We start from the raw sequence: 21,361 nt of genomic DNA on the forward strand, positions 1-21,361 counted from the left end.
GCTCGAAGAAGCTCGTAGGAGAATGTTGTCCAGACATCCCATGATAACAAACCCCCGCTGTCACAGCCGGGCCAGTATCGGGACGAGCACCTTGGCGAAAACCCGCCGAATGGGAAGGACACCAATTGAAAATGGTCCCCCCGACCGCAAAGCACAGAATCTCCGGTGGTTTGAGGATATGCAGGTACACGTTCATGACATCCAAGGATGCCAGAAAATCCCCCTGATGGAGTGCCGCTATTACCAAGCGAATCGACACCACCTAAAGTTTGCACCTTGACAAAACAAACAAGGGACTTGAGGCCCAGGATTGACCGGGCCCCATCCTCCGTGGGGACACAAACAGAATGGAGTAAAAACCCCGAGACCGTTCCAACGAGGGAACTGGCACAATCACTCCCCTGACCAGAAGATCCTGGACAGCCCCTGACAGAGCCAACCGGCGAACTGGAGGAAGCCAGAGGCCGGAGGGAAAAAACCTGTTTGGCAGACAAGAGAGAAACTCAATCTTGTACCCCAAGGAAAACACTTCGCAATGCGAAGCCAGTCTCCCACCCGAGACACGGGCGGGAGCAGACCTTCAGGCGGAAGCAGGTATGTCCGCAGACTTGTTAGGCATGCGGTATCAGGTGCGCTGCTACCCCGCAGCGGGAATTCAAGCACCATGTAGACCTACCCCCACCGCACAGGGCGGGCGAAAAAACGCTCGGAGGTAGGCAAGGAGGGTCCTTGCACAGGGCGAGGTCCCTAGCCCTTCCCAGACCGTGGGAACAGCATGCGCTTACCACCCGTAGCATCCTCAATGATGCCATTCAGGGAAGTCCAAAAAGGACCGTTCACCCTTAACGGCCATCACCAAGGCCACCTTAGAGGACTAGTCCGCAGACCAGCTCTTCAGCCACACAAGGTGGCGCAGAACCACTACATAGACGGAACCCCCGGATCGTATCCATGGCTGCCTCGCAGAGAAAATTCGGACCCTGAACCAATTGTTCAGCCAGGTCCCTAGAGGATTCGGAAGCCCCTTCTTCCAGCTCCTGCAGCAGGAGCTTTGCCCTTTTAGTCGGGGCCTGACCATGGCCCTGGCCAGAGCCGGCCTCACTGCCGAACCCACCACCGTGAATAGGGAGCGGGCCACGGCCTCCACTCTCCTATCAGCGGGATCCTAAAATGCAGGAGCCCCTTCCACAGGCAACGTGGTGGCCTTGCGCAGTCTGGACACAGGGGGGTCCACTTTTTTTTTTTTTTTTTTTAAAGCCCCCCTCAAGGGGGTAACGGGTTGCAAAGTTTTTTGACAAACTTTATGCGGTGCATCCCATTCCTTGTATAACATATTGACCAAATAAGGAACACAAGGAAACACTTCAGCGGTGCGTGGCGGTCTGCTGGTACTGACACGGAGGTGTCTCCGCTACTTCCTCAATTTTTAGAGTCTCGCGCACCGCAGAAACAAGAGCGCCAACAAATTCTTGCCAGCAACTGACTGCAGCAGAGTCATCCTCACTATCCATAAGGGTTAAACCCGCAGCCTCTGACATAACAGAACCAGAAAAAAAAACAGCGATTCTGTGTCAGAGACATCCCCAGAAGCAGGCTCAAGAAGGGGGCGCTTTTTACCCCCCATCCGGGCACTAGCTGCTTCAAACCTGGCAAGAAACCCAGGACAGCCAACATAACAGATGTGGCAGGGGAAGGGGCGTTAAGGGTTAACTCAGGCATAGCTTGAGAGGGAGACCTGGCTCAGGTTCCATAGTGTCAGCGCTGAGTCACCCACCCTGCAAGGCAGGACAAAAAAAAAAAAAAACCCACTGGTCACCTCCTTGCTGCTATTGCAGAGCATGGGGGCCCCTGGTATTCACCACCCCACCCAGCTGCAGAGAGAGCTGAAAAACCTGAGGCGTGCTCTGATGTGCTGGCTGTGATGTGTCTGTCACCTCAAGGAAGATTCACAGCGTTTCACAGCACTAAAACTGTTACAGCACTAAAACTGGTACAAGATACCAGAGGCTGTGCTGTGTCTGTCACCTCATGGAAGAATCACAGCGTTACCAAGGAGATTTCCAAGATGGCCGCCGTCTGAGGTAAAAATTACCTCATAGAACACAGCAGCACTGGCTGTGCTTTGTCTGTCACCTCAGGGAATAATCACAGCGTTACCAAGGAGATTTCCAAGATGGCCGCCGTCTGAGGTAAAATTCACCTCATAGAACACAGCAGCACACAGCAGCACCCCCCAGAGTAACAACACAGTCCCCCAACAACACACGGGTTCCGGTGGTAATAAAGAAAACCCAGGAGGCCCCCCTTCACAGCCACTACCCAGTCAGGGGAAGGAGGGAAAGGAAGGGGAGAGAGGAAAGCAGGGCGGACCCTCAGTTGACCTCCCCAGGGAAACATTCCAGCCAGACCACTTACCTGAGTAAGGGGCCACTACTTACCCGTCCTGCGACTACCCGGCTGGAGGTATCCCAGACAGAACCAACGTCCGTAAACGGCATGGCTGTCGGCCAGACACACTGACAAAGCCATAGAGACCGGTCATATGTGTGCCCTAGAACCGAAGTTCCCCGGCCGCCCCTGGAGCAACGGGGCCTGTCGTGGACGTCCCAAAGCTGAGCTAAGGACCGGCACACGCTCGATGGCCGAACATGGGGGGACTACAAGAGTCAAGACCCAGCCTGTCACCCAGTCGGCTGTTGATAGAAGAATCACAGGATTCAAAAATGCAGGAACAAAATAATAAAAGCGAGAAAAATCGCAAGAAAAAAACTCCAGAGTACAGGGACTCCAGAAGCGCCTGACTCCTCTCCTGTCGTTAGGCAGAAAAAGACTGAGGCTCCTAGAGCAGGGTGTGGGTTATGCCTGGGGGAGCCACGCCCCCTGGAAGGAGCGGCACGAAGGAAAGGCTTTAACACTTTAAGTGCTGTTAAATTCTGCCTAAACTCTCCTGGTAGGAAGAAGCATAACCCTAATGTCAATGAAGGCTGTGTCCGTCTATGAACGGAAGAGAAAAACGTTTGTTCTCGTTTTTCTTTTCTTTTCTGGAAAGGATTTATTTTTGTCCTGGGTCCTTTCTAGTGCCTCTTGGAGGCCAGGCCCGAACAGGTGGTCACCCGAAAAGGGTAGGCCACAAAGTTTTAACTTGGACGCTGAATCCCCTGTCCATGTTTTAAGCCAAACAGCCCTTCTGGCTGCATTAACCAATGCAGCCGACCGCGCCGCCAACTTAACTGACTCTGCTGAGGCGTCTGCTAGGAACCCGACTGCTTTTAATAGCAAGGGAAAAGACTTTAGTATCTGCTGTCTTGAAGTTCCAGCAGAGATGTGAGATTGCAACTGCCCCAGCCAGCACTCCAGATTTATAGCCACACAGGTGGCTGTGAGGGCTGGCTTTAGCCCTATAGCCGAAGCATCCCAGGCTCTTTTAAGCAGTACCTCGCCTCTCTTGTCCATGGGGTCCTTTAGTGACCCCAGATCGTCAAATGCCAGGTCAGTTTTCTTGGACAGCTTGGCTAGAGGCGCGTCTAATTTTGGAACCTTGTTCCATGGATGGGAAACATCATCCTCAAAGGGAAACCTCCTCTTGAGACTACCCGAAAAGAAGGGCCTCCTCTCAGGTTGTTCCCACTTCAGCAGGATCGCTTCAACCAGCCATTTGTGCACGGGAAATACTCTGGCTTTGTGAGCACTGCACCCCTGATACATTTGGTCGTGCTTGGACAGTTGCACTGGCTCCTCGCGGATTTCCAACGTCTCGTAAATTGCTTTCAATAAGTCGCCTACATCATCGAGGGATAACTTATACCTCGACCCCCTGGGGGAATCTTCCTCCATTTCTGAACCGGACGCTGAGTCCATCTGGGAAGAGGTTTGGGATCTGGAGACCTTCCCTCACTGACCAACCTGCTTCCTCCTCCTGCTCTAGCCCTACCACGAGGGCTTAGACAAGGATGGTGCACTAGCTGCCCTGTAAAGGGGGGATGGCATCTGTACCCTGTCCATCATGCCTCTCTGAATTATTGGAAGGTAGATGCAAGCTCGTTTTTAACAGATGCTAGGACTTTTTGGCATTCTGCCGCTGAGTCATCTTTAACGAGACAACCGATACAGTCTGGGCATAGTGGCTTCCTCCCATTAGAGCCTAAATTAGCCCCACAAACAGCACACTTCTTCTTGGGTATTTAAACTGGCATCTTATCCTGGGCTTTTCCCTAAAAGCAAACAATCAGAAACAAGATTCCATTAGAATACCCCCTGACCCACTCCACCTCTGTGTACTGAGTCAGCTAAGAAGTGCCCTGGACCCATCACCTTAGGGTCCCCACCCAGGGAGGGAATAGTAAGGTCCAAATAAGAAGGGGAGTCCTGATCCCCCAGTGTAAGGCATGGCCTGCTCTCACCCCCTTACCTGGGAAATGCCGGACCTGGTTGAACCGGAGTCAATCGCTGTCACAGCTTCCTCCATGTCCCTGGTGCTGCCTCGCCGAGCTTGTTTTGCACCCCTCCGGATGCCTGCTGCCCCACGCTGCGCCGTGAATGGACGGGACTATGTCTGTACGGCGCTCCATGATGACGCTGTTCCGGTCCGAGCGTCACTTCCGCCCGCTGGAACGCAAGTCCCCGCCCCTCGGCGCCGTTCCGGAAGTCGGAGCGGCGTGGCCAGCCAGCGTCTCTCGCCGCCGACCACCGCTGTACCGCAGATAGACCCATCGGATGCTCTCAGCCCTGCGAACGGGAGACAGGTACCGGGCTAAGGAATTGTAGTCACCAGGAGTCCTGCTCCTCTGAACAGCCAACATCTATAGGACTGGCTACCTCCTCTTCCCCTCCGGACAGAGGGGTGCCCAGGTCAAAAAAACAGAGTCCAGCCAGAGGCTCACTCAGGACAGCCCTGAGTCTTACGAGCTCCCTTAGTCCCTTAGGTGTGCTCCTTCCCTTCTGGCAGGAAACACAAATAACTGAGGAGGGAGGCATGGAGGACCAGCTTTAAAGAAATGGGTGTGTGTTTCCTGGCCCAGAGGGAGGAGCCCAAGGTCTCAAGAGGCTGTCCTGGAAGACAACTAGAGAAATATTTTTAAGGATAGTAATCAAATGGAACCATTTCATTTCACATACTTGTTTGGCTTCTTTTTATATCATAGCTACATAGTATGTGAGGTTGAAAAAAGACCATAAAGTCCTATCTATGTGTGTGATTATATGTCAGTATTACATTGTATGTTGTGGTCGTTCAGGTGCTTATCTAATAGTTAATGATAACAGAAATCAGTTCAAATGACCCTGATAAAAAGTTTACATACCCTGGAATGATTGGCCTTGGTACAGACACAGAAGGGAACACACACAGGTTAAAATTGCAATTAAAGATTAATTTCCCACATATGCAGCTTTAAAATTGCAATTAGTGTCTGGGTATAAACAGTGAATGAGTTTGTTAGCTCTTATATGGAGCAGGCTAGATACTCAGCCATGGGGAGCAGAAGAGAACTGTCAAAAGACATGAATAACAAAATGATGGGGCTTTATAAAGATGGAAAAAGTTAAAAAAAGATTTTTAAACCGTTTATTACGCAGGTCAGTACTGTTAAATCACTTAAGTGGAAAATTCAGAGATTCAAGTACCTGAATCCAATTTCTGGCTTTAAAACCCACTAGGAGGTGGGAGGGAATGGAAAACTAAACTAACATCCTCGTTCTATGCTCTCACAGCTGAGCTGTACATTCATGTCTCACACAAACAAAACTGCCATTTGAAGTGTCACATTTCGTACATCTCTTTACATCTGGTAACACGTCAGCTTTGGTAACATCCGACCCGCGCCGTGTATGCTATACAATGCAGCTTCCGCTTCCTTTTAAAAGGGCCCGCCCACAGACGGTCATATTATTATTAACTATGGAAACGTCACATCCAATCACAATGCTGCTTTTATGTACTGCCGAGGTGTACAGCTTACCGCTGAGCAAGGAGGGGGCGTGGCCATGCGTGGCTCTGTCTGCTCCATGTGGGAGCGTGTTGTTCTGTCATATTTTCCAACCGAGGGATCTGCGCATACGCGAGCGTGGCCACGCGATCGTCTAGCTCATTCACGTCGGCGGTGTCACTGAGCAGAACGGAGATCCCTATTGGTGAGGAATATTGAATGGCGGTAAAATGACTGCTTTCGTTTTGCTGACGTCCATGGCGATAGTATATCTATAGCATTAGAAGCGGATTACTTCAGAAATAGCTGCCAGGAAGGGTTTGTGCAATGTCTGCATGTGTTTGTAGCAGGATGAATGAGCTCTAGTGCGCATGTGTAGGAGGTAGGGGCTTTCACTTGTAGGACCCTCTGAAAAGGAATCTTCGTCTTAGAGTGCTGTTCAGAGGGTGATGAGCATGCATTAACACTAACTGCGACACTACTGCTTATTAACATACTGCATCATGGCATGTGGACAGCAGCTGTAATGTTGGGATTGGGGGGGGGGGGTAAAACCACAGCTCAGCTGTCTGTGGGTGTTACCACCCCCCCATAGCCACCTGTGTGTCACCTAGCTAGGGAATTGACATTTCAGAAAGTAATCCCACACCTTCCTTGTACATCATAGTCCTATTTTCTTGGGAATGTCTACAGTCTGAGATGGTGCAGCCCCTCTACCCAGCTTAGGAAGGACTGAAGGAGAGCGCTATAGATTGAAGAGTATGGAGTGCGCTATAGATCGGAGAGTGCTATAGATTGAAGAGTATGGAGAGTGCTATAGATCGGAAAACGCTATAGATTGAAGAGTATGGAGAGCGCTATAGATCGGAAAACGCTATAGATTGAAGAGTATGGAGAGCGCTATAGATCGGAAAACGCTATAGATTGAAGAGTATGGAGAGCGCTATAGATCGGAAAACGCTATAGATTGAAGAGTATGGAGAGCGCTATAGATCGGAAAACGCTATAGATTGAAGAGTATGGAGAGCGCTATAGATCGGAAAACGCTATCGATTGAAGAGTATGGAGAGCGCTATAGATCGGAAAACGCTATAGATAGAAGAGTATGGAGTGCGCTATAGATCGGAGAGCGCTATAGATTGAAGAGTATGGAGAGTGCTATTGGTCAGAGAGCGCTATAGATTGAAGAGTATGGAGTGCGCTATAGATCGGAGAGCGCTATAGATTGAAGAGTATGGAGTGCGCTATAGATCGGAGAGCGCTATAGATTGAAGAGTATGGAGAGTGCTATTGGTCAGAGAGCGCTATAGATTGAAGAGTATGGAGTGCGCTATAGATCGGAGAGTGCTATAGATTGAAGAGTTTGGAGTGTGCTATTGATCGGAGTGTGCTATTGATCGGAGTGTGCTATAGATCGGAGAGCGCTATAGATCGGAGAGCGCTATAGATCGGAGAGCGCTATAGATCGGAGAGCGCTATAGATTGAAGAGTATGGAGAGCGCTATAGATTGGAGAGCACTATAGATTGAAGAGTATGGAGTGTGCTATAGATCGGAGAGCGCTATAGATCGGAAAACGCTATAGATTGAAGAGTATGGAGTGTGCTATAGATCGGAGAGCGCTATAGATCGGAGTGCGCTATAGATCGGAGAGCGCTATAGATGAGTGGTTCTCATTTCTTTTTCCCAGTCACAGGGCAGTATTTTTGGACAGTGTAGCCCCAATCCCCCTTGGGTCCTTGTCAGCGCTCCTGGCCCCTCCCTTCTGCCGAATGCCCTCCGAGCAAGCAGCTTGCAATGGAGGTACCCGAGTAGGCTCGCTCCAGAAATATGGCTCTGCGTGTCCATTCACACACAGTCACGGCTCAGCCCCACCCCCTCTCTCTTTTTATTGGCTGGAATTGCGCTGGTTCCTGCATCGCTACAGTGTGAACACTTTGCTCAGGGGGGCTGCTACAGAGTAGGGTATTTTACCCTCGTGCATAGAATGCATGGAGATAAAAAAACCTTCAGCCTTTACAAACACTTAAAGAGTCAGGGGCTTAAGCCCCGTACACACAAGACGAATATCGGGTGATAATAGACGATTCAATAGAAATCGGCCGACATTTGGCCTGTGTGTACGGCAGCCAGTCCAACAGAAGCAGTTGAACGCGTCCGGCGTGACCGTAAAAGGTGTTCTGGCGGGAGGGCCGTCCCCCCTGTCAGAACACAATAGTTCAGCCAGGGAAATCGCTGTACTAACGTCACATAGTTAGTACAGCGGCTCATTTTGAAGCTCTTCAGTTTTTTTTTTTCATTCAGCCCGCTTGGTTGAACAAAAAAAAAACTGATTGTGTGTACCAGGCTTGATTTCCCAGCGTTTCTGCGACTAGGACAGCCAGTTGAAATAAACAGGCTGCCATATGCGCAACACACAGCCACACAGATGTGAACCAAAGGCTTGTTGATGCGTGAGGTTGGGGGATGATAAATCCACGCATTTGGGTCTTGTTTTTACCACTCCCACTTTGCTCCCCCTTTAGCTGCAAAGGTCATACATGTGCTTGGCTGCAACAAGAAGTATACCCCCAAATGAATGAGGCCAATGCATTCGGCAGCAGCACAGTGACCCAAATTAACCACTTCAGCCCCGGACCATTAGGCAGCTTAACACTTTCCCTACCAAGTCATTGTAAAATGACGTCGGCAGGATCCCTTCCTCCCTCCTGGATGGACGTCATATGACGTCCTTGCCTTCCCGGGCAGCTAGGGGGCACGCGCGCATTGCTCGGGACCCGGTGCGCGTGCCCGGCGGCCGCGATGTCTGTCGGGCACCCGCGATTGTCCGCAATCACGGCAGGACCATGGTTCTGTGTGTGTAAACGCACAGATCCATGTCCTGTCAGTGGTGAGGAGACCGATGTGTGTGTTCCTCTGTACTGGGAACACACATCGGTCTCCTCCCCCCTACAGTTAGAACACACTTTAGGGAACATATTAACCCCTTCAGCGCCCCCTAGTGTTAACCCCTTCTCTGCCAGTCACATTTACACAGTAATCCGTGCAGTTTTATAGCACAAATCGCTGTATAAATGTGAATGGTCCCAAAAATGTGTCAAAAGTGTCCGATATGTCCGCCGCAATGTCAGTCACAATAAAAATCACAGATCGCCGCCATTAATAGTAAAAAAATAAAAATGCCATAATTCTATTCCCTCTTTTGTAGATGCTAGAACTTTTGCGCAAACCGATCAAATACGCTTATTGCGATTATTTATTTATTTTTTTACCAAAAATATGTAGAAGAATACGTAGAAGCCTAAACTGAGGAAAACATTTTGTTTTTGTTTTAATTATGATATTTATTAAATCAAAAAGTAAAAGATATATTGTTTTTTTTTTTTCAATATTGTCGCTCTTCTTTTGTTTATAGCGCAAAAAATAAAAACTGCAGAGGTGATCAAATACCACCAAAAGAAAGCTCTATTTGTGGGGAAAAAAATTGTGTAAATTTTGTTTGGAACCACGTCGCACGACCGCGCAATTGTCATTCAAAGTGCGACCGCGCTGAAAACGAAAAATTGGTCTGGGCAGGAAGGGGGTGAAAATGCCCTGTATGGAAGTGGTTAAAGACCAGGGGACTTTTTACAATTTGGTACTGCGCTGCTTTAACTGGCAATTGCGCGGTCATGCAATGTTTTATGCATACAACATTTTGGGGTGTAATTCTACATATGCCCATGGCATGTTTGAGCAATACTGTATTTTCCGGCGTATAAGACGACTTTCTGGATGCAAAAAAATGCATCCAAAGTCGGGGGTCGTCTTATACGCCGGGTACGGTCTCTGCCATCACTCACTTTTTTCCTGAATAGGCGGTGCGGTGCGGTGACAGTCTCCGTGCTGCGAGCGTCAATGATTTAAAAGACGCTCCTTCTTCTCAACGTGTTCTGTGATAGGTGGAACACAAATCTTCCCAGCAGCGCCTCTGTTCTGTGTTCCTCCTATCACAGATGCCTTCTCATCCTCGGACGAGATGAGAAGACGTCCCTGATAAGCGGAACACAGAACAGAGGCGCTGCTGGGAAAATTTGTGTTCCGCCTAACACAGGACAGTCTGAGGAGAAGGCGCGTCTTTTAAATCATTGACGCGCGCAGCACGGAGACTGTCACCGCACCGCCTGAAAAAAAGTGAGTGTTGGCACAGAGAGGGGGCCAGTGTTGGCACAGAGAGGGGGCCAGTGTTGGCACAGAGAGGGGGCCAGTGTTGGCACAGAGAGGGGGCCAGTGTTGGCACAGAGAGGGGGCCAGTGTTGGCACAGAGAGGGGGCCAGTGTTGGCACAGAGAGGGGGCCAGTGTTGGCACAGAGAGGGGGCCAGTGTTGGCACAGAGAGGGGGCCAGTGATGGCACAGAGAGGGGGCCAGTGATGGCACAGAGAGGGGGCCAGTGATGGCACAGAGAGGGGGCCAGTGATGGCACAGAGAGGGGGCCAGTGATGGCACAGTCGGGGCATGTAATGTAATGGCACAGTGAGGAATGTAATGTAATGGCATAGTGAGATTTGAAAAAGCCCGTTTCTGTCAGCGGTTCTGGCTACCCCTCAGCTTCCAGAAAGACTAGTAAGAAGGGGGTAGTCTTATACAGTGAGTATATCCCAAAACCAACATTTTTCCTGGAAAATTAGGGGGTCGTCTTATACGCCCAGTCGTCTTATACGCCGGAAAATACGTTATATCATTTATTGACAGCGTTGTTGTTTTTCCCGCAACTTGTGTCAAAATATAAAATGTTCCATGGACTCAACATGCCTCTCAGCAAATAGCTTGGGTTGTCTTCTTTCCAAAATTGGGTCATTCGGGGGGGGGGGTTTAACTGTCCTGTCATTTTATGCACAACATTTAGAAGCTTATGTCACACATCATCCACTATTTTAACCACAAGACAAAGCCCTTTCTGACACTTTTTGTTTACATGAAAAATCTTTTCTTTTTTTTTTTTTTGCTAGAAAATGATGTTGAACCCCCAAACATTATATGTTTTTTTTAAAGCAAAGACCCTACAGATTAAAATGGTGAGTGATGCATTTTTTTTCCCACACAGTATTTGTGCAGCGATCTTTTTGTACTGCTAAAATGACTGCCCTCGATCTGACCTTTGGGTTGATACCTCACATGCATGGTGCAATTGCTGTTTGCATATGGTGTCAGAACGACGCTTGTGTCTGCCTTTGCACGAGCGCAGGGGGGACAGGGGTGCTTTTTTTTTTTTCATAATTTTTATAGTTCTCTCAAGGAATGTAAATATCCCCTATGATAGCAATAGGTAGTGACATGTCCTCTTTTTTTTTTGGGGGGTGGGTCTATTAGACCCTAGATCTCTTCTCTGCCCTCAAAGCATCTGACCACGCCAAGATCAGTGTGATAAAATGCTTTCTCAATTTCCCAATGGCGCTGTTTATATTCAGCAAAATCGAAGTAATAAAATGCTCCTAGCTTCCGGTTTCTTAGGCCATAGAGATGATTGGAGCCGTTCTGGTCTCTGATCAGCTCTATGGTCAGCTGGCGGAACCACCGGCTGCATTCTCAGGTTCCCTGTTGGGACAGGAGAGCCAGAGAAAACCATGGAAGACGATGGGTGGGGGGACTGGATTCTCAGGTTCCCTGTTGGGACAGGAGAGCCAGAGAAAACCATGGAAGACGATGGGTGGGGGGACTGGACTTTCCCTCTCACTGCTTGTAAAGGCAGTCTAGAGGCTAATTAGCCACTAGGATTGCTTTTACATGAAAGCCGATACATGATAGGCATCATTCTGGTATAACCATTCAAAGTTCAGAAACATACCAGTACGTTGCTGGTCCTTGTTGGGCATATATTGTAATCCTTTTTTTTTTTTTTTTTTTTCATGCAGCCTATTGGCTGAACGAAAAAAAAGAGATTGATCAGTGGGTATGCCCACTAGGGGTGCAACGGATCACAGTTGATCCGTGATCCGAACGGGTCACCCCCTTTGGATCGGAACACACTGTGATCCGCGCATTGCCACGGCTCTGGAGCTAGGCCGAAGCCGCAGCCTTTCCTAATGTTATGGCCGCAGCTTCGGCCTACCTCCGGAGCCGCGACCATAACGCTAGTTAAGGCCGTGGCCTCGGCCTTGCTCCGGAGCCGCTGCCGTAACATTAGGAAAGGCCGCGGCTTTGGCCTAGCTCCGGAGCCGCGGCCATCTTGGTACACCCGGCGGCGGCCCTCCTCTGTTTACACCCACAGAGGAGGAGCCCGCACTCGTGGGACACACCGCTCATCTGTCGGTACTAGCTGGGGGGGGGGGTCACTGTACTGAGAGGAGGGGGGTCACTGTACTGAGAGGAGGGGGGTCACTGTACTGAGAGGAGGGGGGTCACTGTACTGAGAGGAGGGGGGTCACTGTACTGAGAGGAGGGGGGTCACTGTACTGAGAGAAGGGGGGTCACTGTACTGAGAGGAGGGGGGGGAGTCACTGTACTGAGGAGGGGGGGGGGTGTCTGCACCGAGGGGGTACTATAGTTGGTGGGAGGGGGAGATGTGGATATTACAGTGGGGGAGTTTTTTTTTTGCCGATCCGAAAAATGATCCGATCCGTGACTCCTGATCCGAACCGTGAGTTTTTTGATCCGTTGCACCCCTAATGCCCACCATTAGAATACCTCCTTTCATCCACCCACTTCTAATGATGGGCATACATGCACCATTTATATATGCCGAAGCATGAGGACATCTTACCACAAAGTTAGGGGCAAATCACTACTTCGCCCCCCTGCTGCCCCAATGCTTCGGCCTATATATGTTTTTTTTTTTTTTTCTTTAACTGTGGTGGTGAAATCACCTCCTACAGCACTGGAGTAACGGCTTTATGTATCGTGGGAGCAAACGCTGTTGCTGTCAAGATAAATAAATCCGCGCTACAGCTGAATGGAGTACCTAAAAACAAAAAATGGTTAACAATAAAACACAGTAAAGTATAAAAAAAATTACATACCTGAAAAGCAAATACGATAAAACATAATAACAATAAAACATTGCAGAATAGAATACAGTAAAAAAGAGCAGAACAATAGAGAGGACGAGAACAATAAAACAACAACTTTTTTTTTTTGTGTGTTTTTTACACTTTTTTTTGTAAGTGTTCGGTTCCAGGCTCGGGTCTCTCAAAATGTGATGGCATTTTGGGAGACCCTGTGTAAGTGTGTCCTAGTCTGTAAAATGCTGTACCCTACGCTAAAACTGCACTAGTGTGTGGTAGCGTTCAAAACATTCACCAATGCAAAGACCAGGATTGTCCAGGACAGCGTGGACAATAACGTGTGTCACGCCTATATCTGCACTTTCTACAGACACAGCATTTTCTTTGGGGGGGCTGGTTGGGTAGGGGTACCAGGGAGGACATACGGAAAATGCCTCTCATGCAGTCGGCTTGCTGCATTTGGTTGGGGATGGTGAGGTGCAGCATCGCCTGGATAGAGGAGGGCTCGGACAATATCTCCCTGTAATGTGAGGAAAGATCCAGTCTGTCCTGAAGGTTTGTATAGCACAAAAGCATTCAGCAAAGCCAACTGAAATAAGTATACAGACACTTTTTTGTACCAGCGCCTGGCCTTACGGGCAGCTAGGTAGGGTGCCAACAACTGGTCGTTGAGGTCCACCCCTCCCATATTTTGGTTATATTCGTGGACACAGAGGGGTTTCTCCACAACACCAGTCGCCGTTCGAATTTGGACTGTCGTGTCTGCGTGAAGGGTGGACGGAACAAAAACATTCTTATTATACCTCCACTTCACAGCGAGCAAATTATTACACCTTGAGCAGGCTCTCTCCCCCAGCCTAAGACGGGAATCTACAAGCCACTGGGGTAAGCCCCGATTTAGGTCGCACAGTTCAACATGCGCCAATTTGATGATCAAACAAGTGACTAAAAAGTGGCATGCTCGTGTAATTGTCCACATACAAATGAAACCCCTTTGCAAATAATGGTGACACCAAGTTCCACACTATCTTGCCAGTGCTCCCTATGTAATCTGGACAGTTCTCCGGCTCGACGTGACTATCTTTTTCCCTCGTAAACCATAAAACTACATGTATGTATAGCCTGTGGTCCTTTCACAGAGCTTATACATCTTGACCCCATATCTGGCATGCTTGCTGGGAAAGTACTGTTTGAAAGACAAGCGGATAGAAAATGTAATGTCAACGCAGACAACTTGATGGGGAGTATACAAGGCTGCAAAACGTTTGTTAAAATGGTTTACGAGGGGGCCGAATTTTGTAGAGCCAATTGAGTTCAGGGTCTCCACGAAGACGACAAAGTTCATTGTTGTTGAAATGCATGAACCGCAAGATCTGCTCGTATCATGCTCTGGCCATGGAGGCAGAGAACACAGACAAATTGTAAACTGGGTCATTGGACCAATATAACCGCAGTTCAATCAATTTAACTATGCCCATGTCGAGGGGTATGCCCAGAAAGGTCATAAATTCGGAAACCGTAATTGGTTTTCATTTTCTGGCAAAGGAAGGACTTGGGATTAGCGGCGATGTATTGACCAGCAAACAAATTACTTTTGTACACAATAGATCTATAGAGATCTTCCGTGAAAAACGGTGAATAGAAATCAAGTGCCATAAAATCAACTGTTTCCACCTGAATTCCGGATTGGCCAGTGAATGGGGGAAGTACGGGTGCTGCAGAAGTGGTGGGCTCCCAATTAGGATTGGTGAATTCTGCAGGAAGGACACTATGGACACAACTGGCCTGTCTTTGTCTTCTTGGTGGCAGTGGGACATTACTTGTGCTTGCCACCTCCCCAGCTTGAACTGCACTTATGGGACTCGCCACGTCACCAAGTGTTACTGCAGTGCTGGATGTACGACCAGGGTGTACTAGGCCGCTAGTGCTTGCCAGTTCACCAGAAGGATGAGCGGCACTAGTACTTCTCTGCTCCATACGAGAGCCCTGCGGTTCTTGCACTCAACAGCAGAAGAATGGGGCCAGGTACGCGTGAGCTTGGCAGGGACCTCAACTTTGTTGTCAGTGCTATGTCATGGAGGCGCTGTCGTCTACAGGATCGTATTCTGAATCTGACAGATGAGTGACCTCCTCTTCACTATCTGTCATGCTCAGAAACGTGTAGGCCTCTTCACTAGTGTACCTTCAATTTGCCATTTTGGGCTCTAAATTTACTGGTACAACTAGTAAGATTCACAGGTAAAAAAGCTCCTGGACTGTCAGCGACTGATTCAAACGCTACCAAGAAAACTGTTAGCGATCGCAGGGATCAGGCCTGACTCTGCGAACGCTGCAGTCATGTGGTTAGTGTTTTGTAAGTGACAGTGATTGATCGATACTGCACTTGGGTGGGCTGGGCAGAGGGGCAAAACACAGGTGCTAGCAGGTATCTGGGCTTATCCCGCTAACACTGCGTTTTTGGGAACCCTAAACTGCTGGGGACGCTAGTATAGATCTGATCAGATATTGATCCGTTCAGATACTATACCACAAAGGGAGGTGTATGCTGCGTGCGTGGGTGTTGGTGCTACTGACACTAATCTGACGCTGCCTGGGGTGACGCAGACCCTATCTGACACTAAACCTAACTGATACTGATACCCTGACACTATAAAAAGCAAACTAACCAGTGTCACCCGTAACACTTATACAGTGATCACTGGTGAAAGGGTTAACTAGGGGTTAAAACTAGGGTTGTCCCGATACCACTTTTTTAGGACAGAGTACAAGTACCGATACTTTTTTTTTCATGTACTCGCCAAAACCGATTACCGATGCTTTTTTTTTTTTTTTTTTTTTTTTAAATGCAGCCATGTCCCTAAATGAAGCCTAAATGCAGCCATGTCCCTAGTGACTGTTGATAATCAGCCTTCTGCTCTGCCCCTCTAGCACTCACTGTAGCATGGGGCTGAAGAGGGATGGGTGCAGCCGGCTTCAGCTTTTAGTTGTGTTCTGGGATCTGGAGCCATTTGCCAATCAGGAAGCTGGGTAGATCCCAACAACATGGTTGGGATTCTTCCAGAACCTGAAACAGCTCCGACAGCAGCCTACAGTGGAGCTTAGCCAGCTGTTCTAAAAATAGATCCAACAGCTCAGAGCAGGATCTAAAAATAGATCCAACAGCTCAGAGCAGGATCTAAAAATAGATCCAACAGCTCAGAGCAGGATCTAAAAATAGATCCAACAGCTCAGAGCAGGATCTAAAAATAGATCCAACAGCTCAGAGCAGGATCTAAATATAGATCCAACAGTTCAGAGCCAACCGTTCAGAGCAGGATCTAGAAGGATCCTGACCTCTCGCACAGAAGCACAGTGAGGGTAAGGAGCCTCCATAAGGCTGCTTTCACATTGGGCAGCGGAGGTGCGGTGACGGTATAGCCGCGCTATTTTTAGCGCCGCTATACCATCGTATTTATCGCGATATTCGGGCGCTAGCGGTGAGGTTTTATTGCATTGCGGGCGGTATTACCGCGGTTTCCCATTGATTTCAATGGGAAGGCGCGGTATAGGAGCGGTAAACACCCCACTCCTATACCGCTCCAAAGATGTGGCTAGCAGGACTTTTGGAGCGGTCCTGCTACCGCACCGCTTCAGTGTGAAAGCCTTCGGGCTTTCACATTGAAGCCTGCAGGGCATGATTTTTTCATGCGGTATAGCAGCGCTATTTTTAGCGCTGTAATGCATGAAAAACGCCTCAATGTGAAAGGGGTCTAAAGCATTGAGGGCCGGTATAAACAATGTGCAAAACATATCTTCATGATATGGAGCACACTGTAGGCCACCCCGCCTCCCCCCGTGATATGGCGCACACCGCCCCCCCAGTAATGCAGGCCGCCCTCACCTCTCCTATCCTCCTGTGGCTCCTCCGCCTCCCGCTTTATTCTCTTTGCCGCGCTCATCTTTCTCTACACACCGGTACTGCGTACCGAGCCTCGCTATGGCTAGAACCCGGCCCCTTCTGGGACACAGCTACTGATTGGTGGCCGCGCCACAAGAACGAGGCTTCACTCAAAAACATGACTGTGATTGGGGGGCGCACTGTGAAAGGCTTGGTTCACAAGTAACCAATCACCAGGAAGACTGGTGACCGCAACCAATCACCGCCAGGTGTGTGCCGCCTCGTAGCCAATTAACGAGTGCGGTATGGGACACCGGAGCAAATCAGAAGGCGGACACTTGGAGACGCGGGGGGGGAGTGGTGGCATGGAGGAGGAAGTGGAGCTGCGGGCCGCTCTCGGCGGGGGAGCATCGAGAGCATTTGCGCGAGTACAAGTACTCGTGCAAATGCTCAGTATCGGTATTGGGACAACCCTAGTTAAAACATTTATTGGGTAGTATATGGGGGTACCTAACGCTATAAAAACCTGACGTGAACTTAAATAACTAACTGGCTACCTAGCGCCACCCATGACACTAATACAGCGATCAGAAAAAAAATTGCTTAGTGACACTGGCGACGGGGTGAAAGGGTTACCTAGGGGGCGATCAAGGGGTTAAGCCTTTGTTAGGGGGTACCCTACTCCTAAAGGGGCCTACCACTAACTGCCCTGACACTTTTTACAGTCACAAATGACACCAAATGCAGTGATCAGTAAATAAATGGCCACTGCAATCAGTAACACTGTGGAGGTGCAGGCGTAGAAAAGTGCATACGTGTAGTGTTGGTGCACTTACTTGAGATGTCTTCTCTCCTCGGGCTCCGAACAGAAAGACCGATGCGAGGAGAGATGACATCACTTCCTCTGTCTGTGTTTACCATTCAGACAGAGGAAGCATCTCATTCGCCAGGAGCGATCGTGAGGGGTTGGCCATGAATCAATGGCTGCCCCCTCATCACAGATCGCTCCTGGAGGGATTCTGACTGGCACAGGGGGTGGCCCAATCAAACCAACCACACGCTGGGAGGCAGGGAAGTACAGGTACGCCCATATGCCTGCCCGTGCCATTCTGTTGACTTGTATCGTCGTGCGGCGGTCGGCAACTGGTTAACTTGCCAAGTCTCGTTGCTGGTCAGATTATAAACAGCCTTTGGTGCCTTCCCTATTAAGGGAACAATCCTCTGCAGCTGTCTTTGCTGTGTTATCCTCTGCTGGTTGCCACAATAAAGGACAATTCCTCAGTAGAAACAATTGTTCTCAATATAGGAAAAAGAAAAAGCTTCCCATGGCAAATAAAAAATTTAAAACAAATTTCCATATTTTTTAAATCATTCCACTGACGTTTTAAAGTGTCACAATTGACACAAAGAAACCAGCATAAATTTGTAGCCAGGTGGGCTCCGGCATCCACTCCACCACGAGAAACAACCCAGCTTAGCCAGATGACGACGCCTGCAATCCCCGCCCTACACGTTTCGTCACTTGAAGTCTTTCCAGGGAGATGCACAGGTATAGCTTCTGTTCAATAGAGAGAGCTACACCTTGGAACCAGCCAAATTTTGATCCATGTATAGCCAGCTTAAGACAGGAAGTGGCTTGATTGCAAGGTGAAAATAAAGGGAAAAAAACAAATGCAGCCACTACATCTAAAAATTTCCATAAATATGGGTCTAACATGTTCCCTTTATGTTTACCTAGATATATCTGTATGGACATTACAGAGAATACATTGTGTGATGCATTCCAACGCTACTTTTTCTGCTGCAGGCAGATTGGTTCTTTGCCATGGCAGGTAAGTGCTTTGGTTTCCCCTGTTCAATTAACTGTTGCAATGTTTAGCAGTAGCACTAACAAATAAAAGTAAGCCAAAACATTTTCATAGACGGAAACAGCATCCTTTGACAGTAGGGTTATGCACCTTCCTTCCAGGAGAGTCTTAGGCAGAATTTACAGCACTTAAAGCGTTAAAACCTTTCCTAAGTGCCGCTCCTCCCAGGGTGTGTGGCTCCCCAGGCATAACCCACACCCTGCTCTAGCAGCCCCAGTTTTTTTCTGCCTAACGTCAGGAGAGGCAGGCACTTTCTGGAGTCCTGTACTCTGGAGTTTTTATTATTTTGTTCCTACATTTTTGAATCCTGTGATTCTTCTATCAACAGCCAACTGGGTGACAGGCTGGGTCCTCCACTCTTGTAGTCCCCCCATGTTTGGCCATCGAGCGTGTGCCGGCCCTCAGCTCAGCTTTGGGACGTCCACGACAGGCTCCGTTGCTCCAGGGGCGGCCGGGGAACTTCGGTTCTAGAGCACACATATGACCGGTCTTTTATGGCTTTGTCACAGTGTGTCTGGCCGACAGCCATGCCGTTTAGCGGCCGTTGGATCTGTCTGGGATACCTCCAGCCGGTGGTCGCAGGACGGGTAAGTAGTGGCCCCTTGCTCAGGTAAGTGGTCTGGCTGGAATTTTTCCCCTGGGAGGTCGACTGAGGGCTTGCCCTGCTTTCCTCTCTCCCTTATTTTTCCTCTCCCTCCTTTCCCATTGGGGCGGCTGTGTAGGGGGGGTTTTCTTGGGGTCTCATATACACCTGGACCCGTGTGTGTAGCGGGGGCTGTGTGTTGTCACTGCAGGGGGCTGTGGTGTTCACTACAGGGCTTTTTCTGTGTGCTGGGATGTGATTTTTGTGCTGGCTGTTTGCTGTGTCACTGTCTTTTTAAATGCTGCGCAACGGCGGCCATTTTGCCGGAGCTGCGCTCTATATAGCTCGGCGGCCATTTTAGTGTGGTTCTGGGCTGTTTTTTACTCGTTCGGCGGCCATCTTGAAATTCGTTTGGCCTCGTGTGACGGCTCTGGCGCTGCAAAAAAGACCGCAAATCTGTCTGAGGAGAGACAGACACAGCGCTGCACGGCTTCTCAGCACACCTTGTCCTTCTCAGACCGCACTGTACCGGGAGGGGTGGTGAGTCCCAGGGGCCCCATACTCTGTTAGTAGCAGCCAGGAGGTGACCAGTGGGTGTTTTTTTCCTGCCTTGCAGTTAGGGGTGCAACGGATCGTCACCGACCCGTGATCCGAACGGGCCACCCCGTTCGGATCGGCACACCCCGCGATCCGCGGAGCGCTCCGGAGCCTAGGCCTAGGAAAGTCCCCGGCTTCGGCCTAGCTCCGGAGCGATCTTGCTCCACCCAGTCTGCTTGCCAGAGCCCAGCGTGACACGCCTCCCCGGGGAGGCGTGTCACGCTGTGCACTGGGCTCTGGCAAGCCGACATGGAGAGGGAATATTAGCAGAGAAGCACTAGTGTGAGAGGAGGGGGGGGGGGGAGAGCACATTTCAGGGGTGGATTAAAGAGGAAGCAGGTGAGGCTGTTTGGGACTTGTTAAAAGTACAATCTTGATGTTTTTACAGATATATATATATATATATATATATATATATATATATATATATAGCTGTAAAAACATCAAGATTGTACTTTTAACAAGTCCCAAACAGCCTCACCTGCTTCCTCTTTAATCCACCCCTGAAATGTGTGTGTGTGTGTGTGTGTGTGTATATATATATATATATATATATATATATATATATATATATATATATATATATATACACATTTTTTTTTTTTTTCGCTGATCCGTGACTCCTGATCCGAGGATCGATCCGATCCGTGAGTTTTTTGATCCGTTGCACCCCTACTTGCAGTGAGGGTGACACAGCGCTGGCATTATGGAACCTAAACCAGGTACTTCTTCCCCAGCAATGCCTGAGTTAACCCTTGACGCCCCTCCCCCTGCCACATCTGTTGAGGCAATGTCGGCTGTCCTGGAGTCCTTTCTTACCAGGTTTGAAGCGGCTAGTGCCCGGATGGGGGGTAAAAAGCGCCCCCTCCCTGAGCCTGCTTCTGTGAATGTCTCTGACGCAGAATCTGACAATGCTATTGCTGCTTCTGGTTCTGTTCTGTCTGATGATCCGGGCTTAACCCACATGGACTGTGAGGATGACTCTGCTGTAGAGTCAGTTGCTGACAAGGAATTTGTTGGAGCTCTTATTACTGCGGTGCGTGATACTCTGAAACTTGAGGAGGTGGCGGAGGCACCTGCCGTGCCAGTCCCTTTTGGGTTCCGCAAACCGCCACGCACCGCTAAAGTGTTTCCTTGTGTTCCTTATTTGGACAATATGTTGTACAAGGAATGGGATACACCGCAAAAAGTTTTAATTGTTCCAAAAAACTTTGCAACCCGTTACCCCCTTGAGGAGGACTTTTTGAAAAAGTGGGTCTCTCCTACGTCAGTGAACTCTCCCGTGTCCAGACTGAGCAAGGCCACCACGTTGCCTGTGGAAGGGGCTCCTGCATTTAAGGACCCTGCTGATAGGAGAGTGGAGGCCGTGGCCCGCTCCCTATTCACGGTGGTGGGTTCAGCAGTGAGGCCGGCTCTGGCCGGGACCCTGGTGACTGAAAGGGCGAAGCTCCTACTGCAGCAGCTGGAAGAACGGGACGCTTCTGAGTCCTCTAGGGACCTGGCTGAACAATTGGTTCAGGGTCTAAAATTTC

General features: G+C 49.3%; 1 protein-coding gene across 1 annotated transcript in view; it reads left to right on the top strand.

Annotated features, from left to right (window-relative positions):
• The first annotated feature begins 5,985 nt into the window (after window positions 1–5,985).
• EEF2KMT (eukaryotic elongation factor 2 lysine methyltransferase) overlaps window positions 5,986–21,361 on the top strand; it is a 69,839-nt gene continuing 54,463 nt past the window's right edge. The window contains exons 1-2 of the mRNA XM_040356992.1: window positions 5,986–6,129; window positions 18,520–18,613. Coding sequence (XP_040212926.1) covers window positions 18,530–18,613 — 84 coding nt within the window. The 5' untranslated portion in view covers window positions 5,986–6,129; window positions 18,520–18,529. The remainder of the gene's footprint in view (window positions 6,130–18,519; window positions 18,614–21,361) is intronic.

The sequence above is a fragment of the Rana temporaria genome, chromosome 6 (genome assembly GCF_905171775.1).
Source record: "Rana temporaria chromosome 6, aRanTem1.1, whole genome shotgun sequence".
Taxonomy (NCBI): domain Eukaryota; kingdom Metazoa; phylum Chordata; class Amphibia; order Anura; family Ranidae; genus Rana; species Rana temporaria.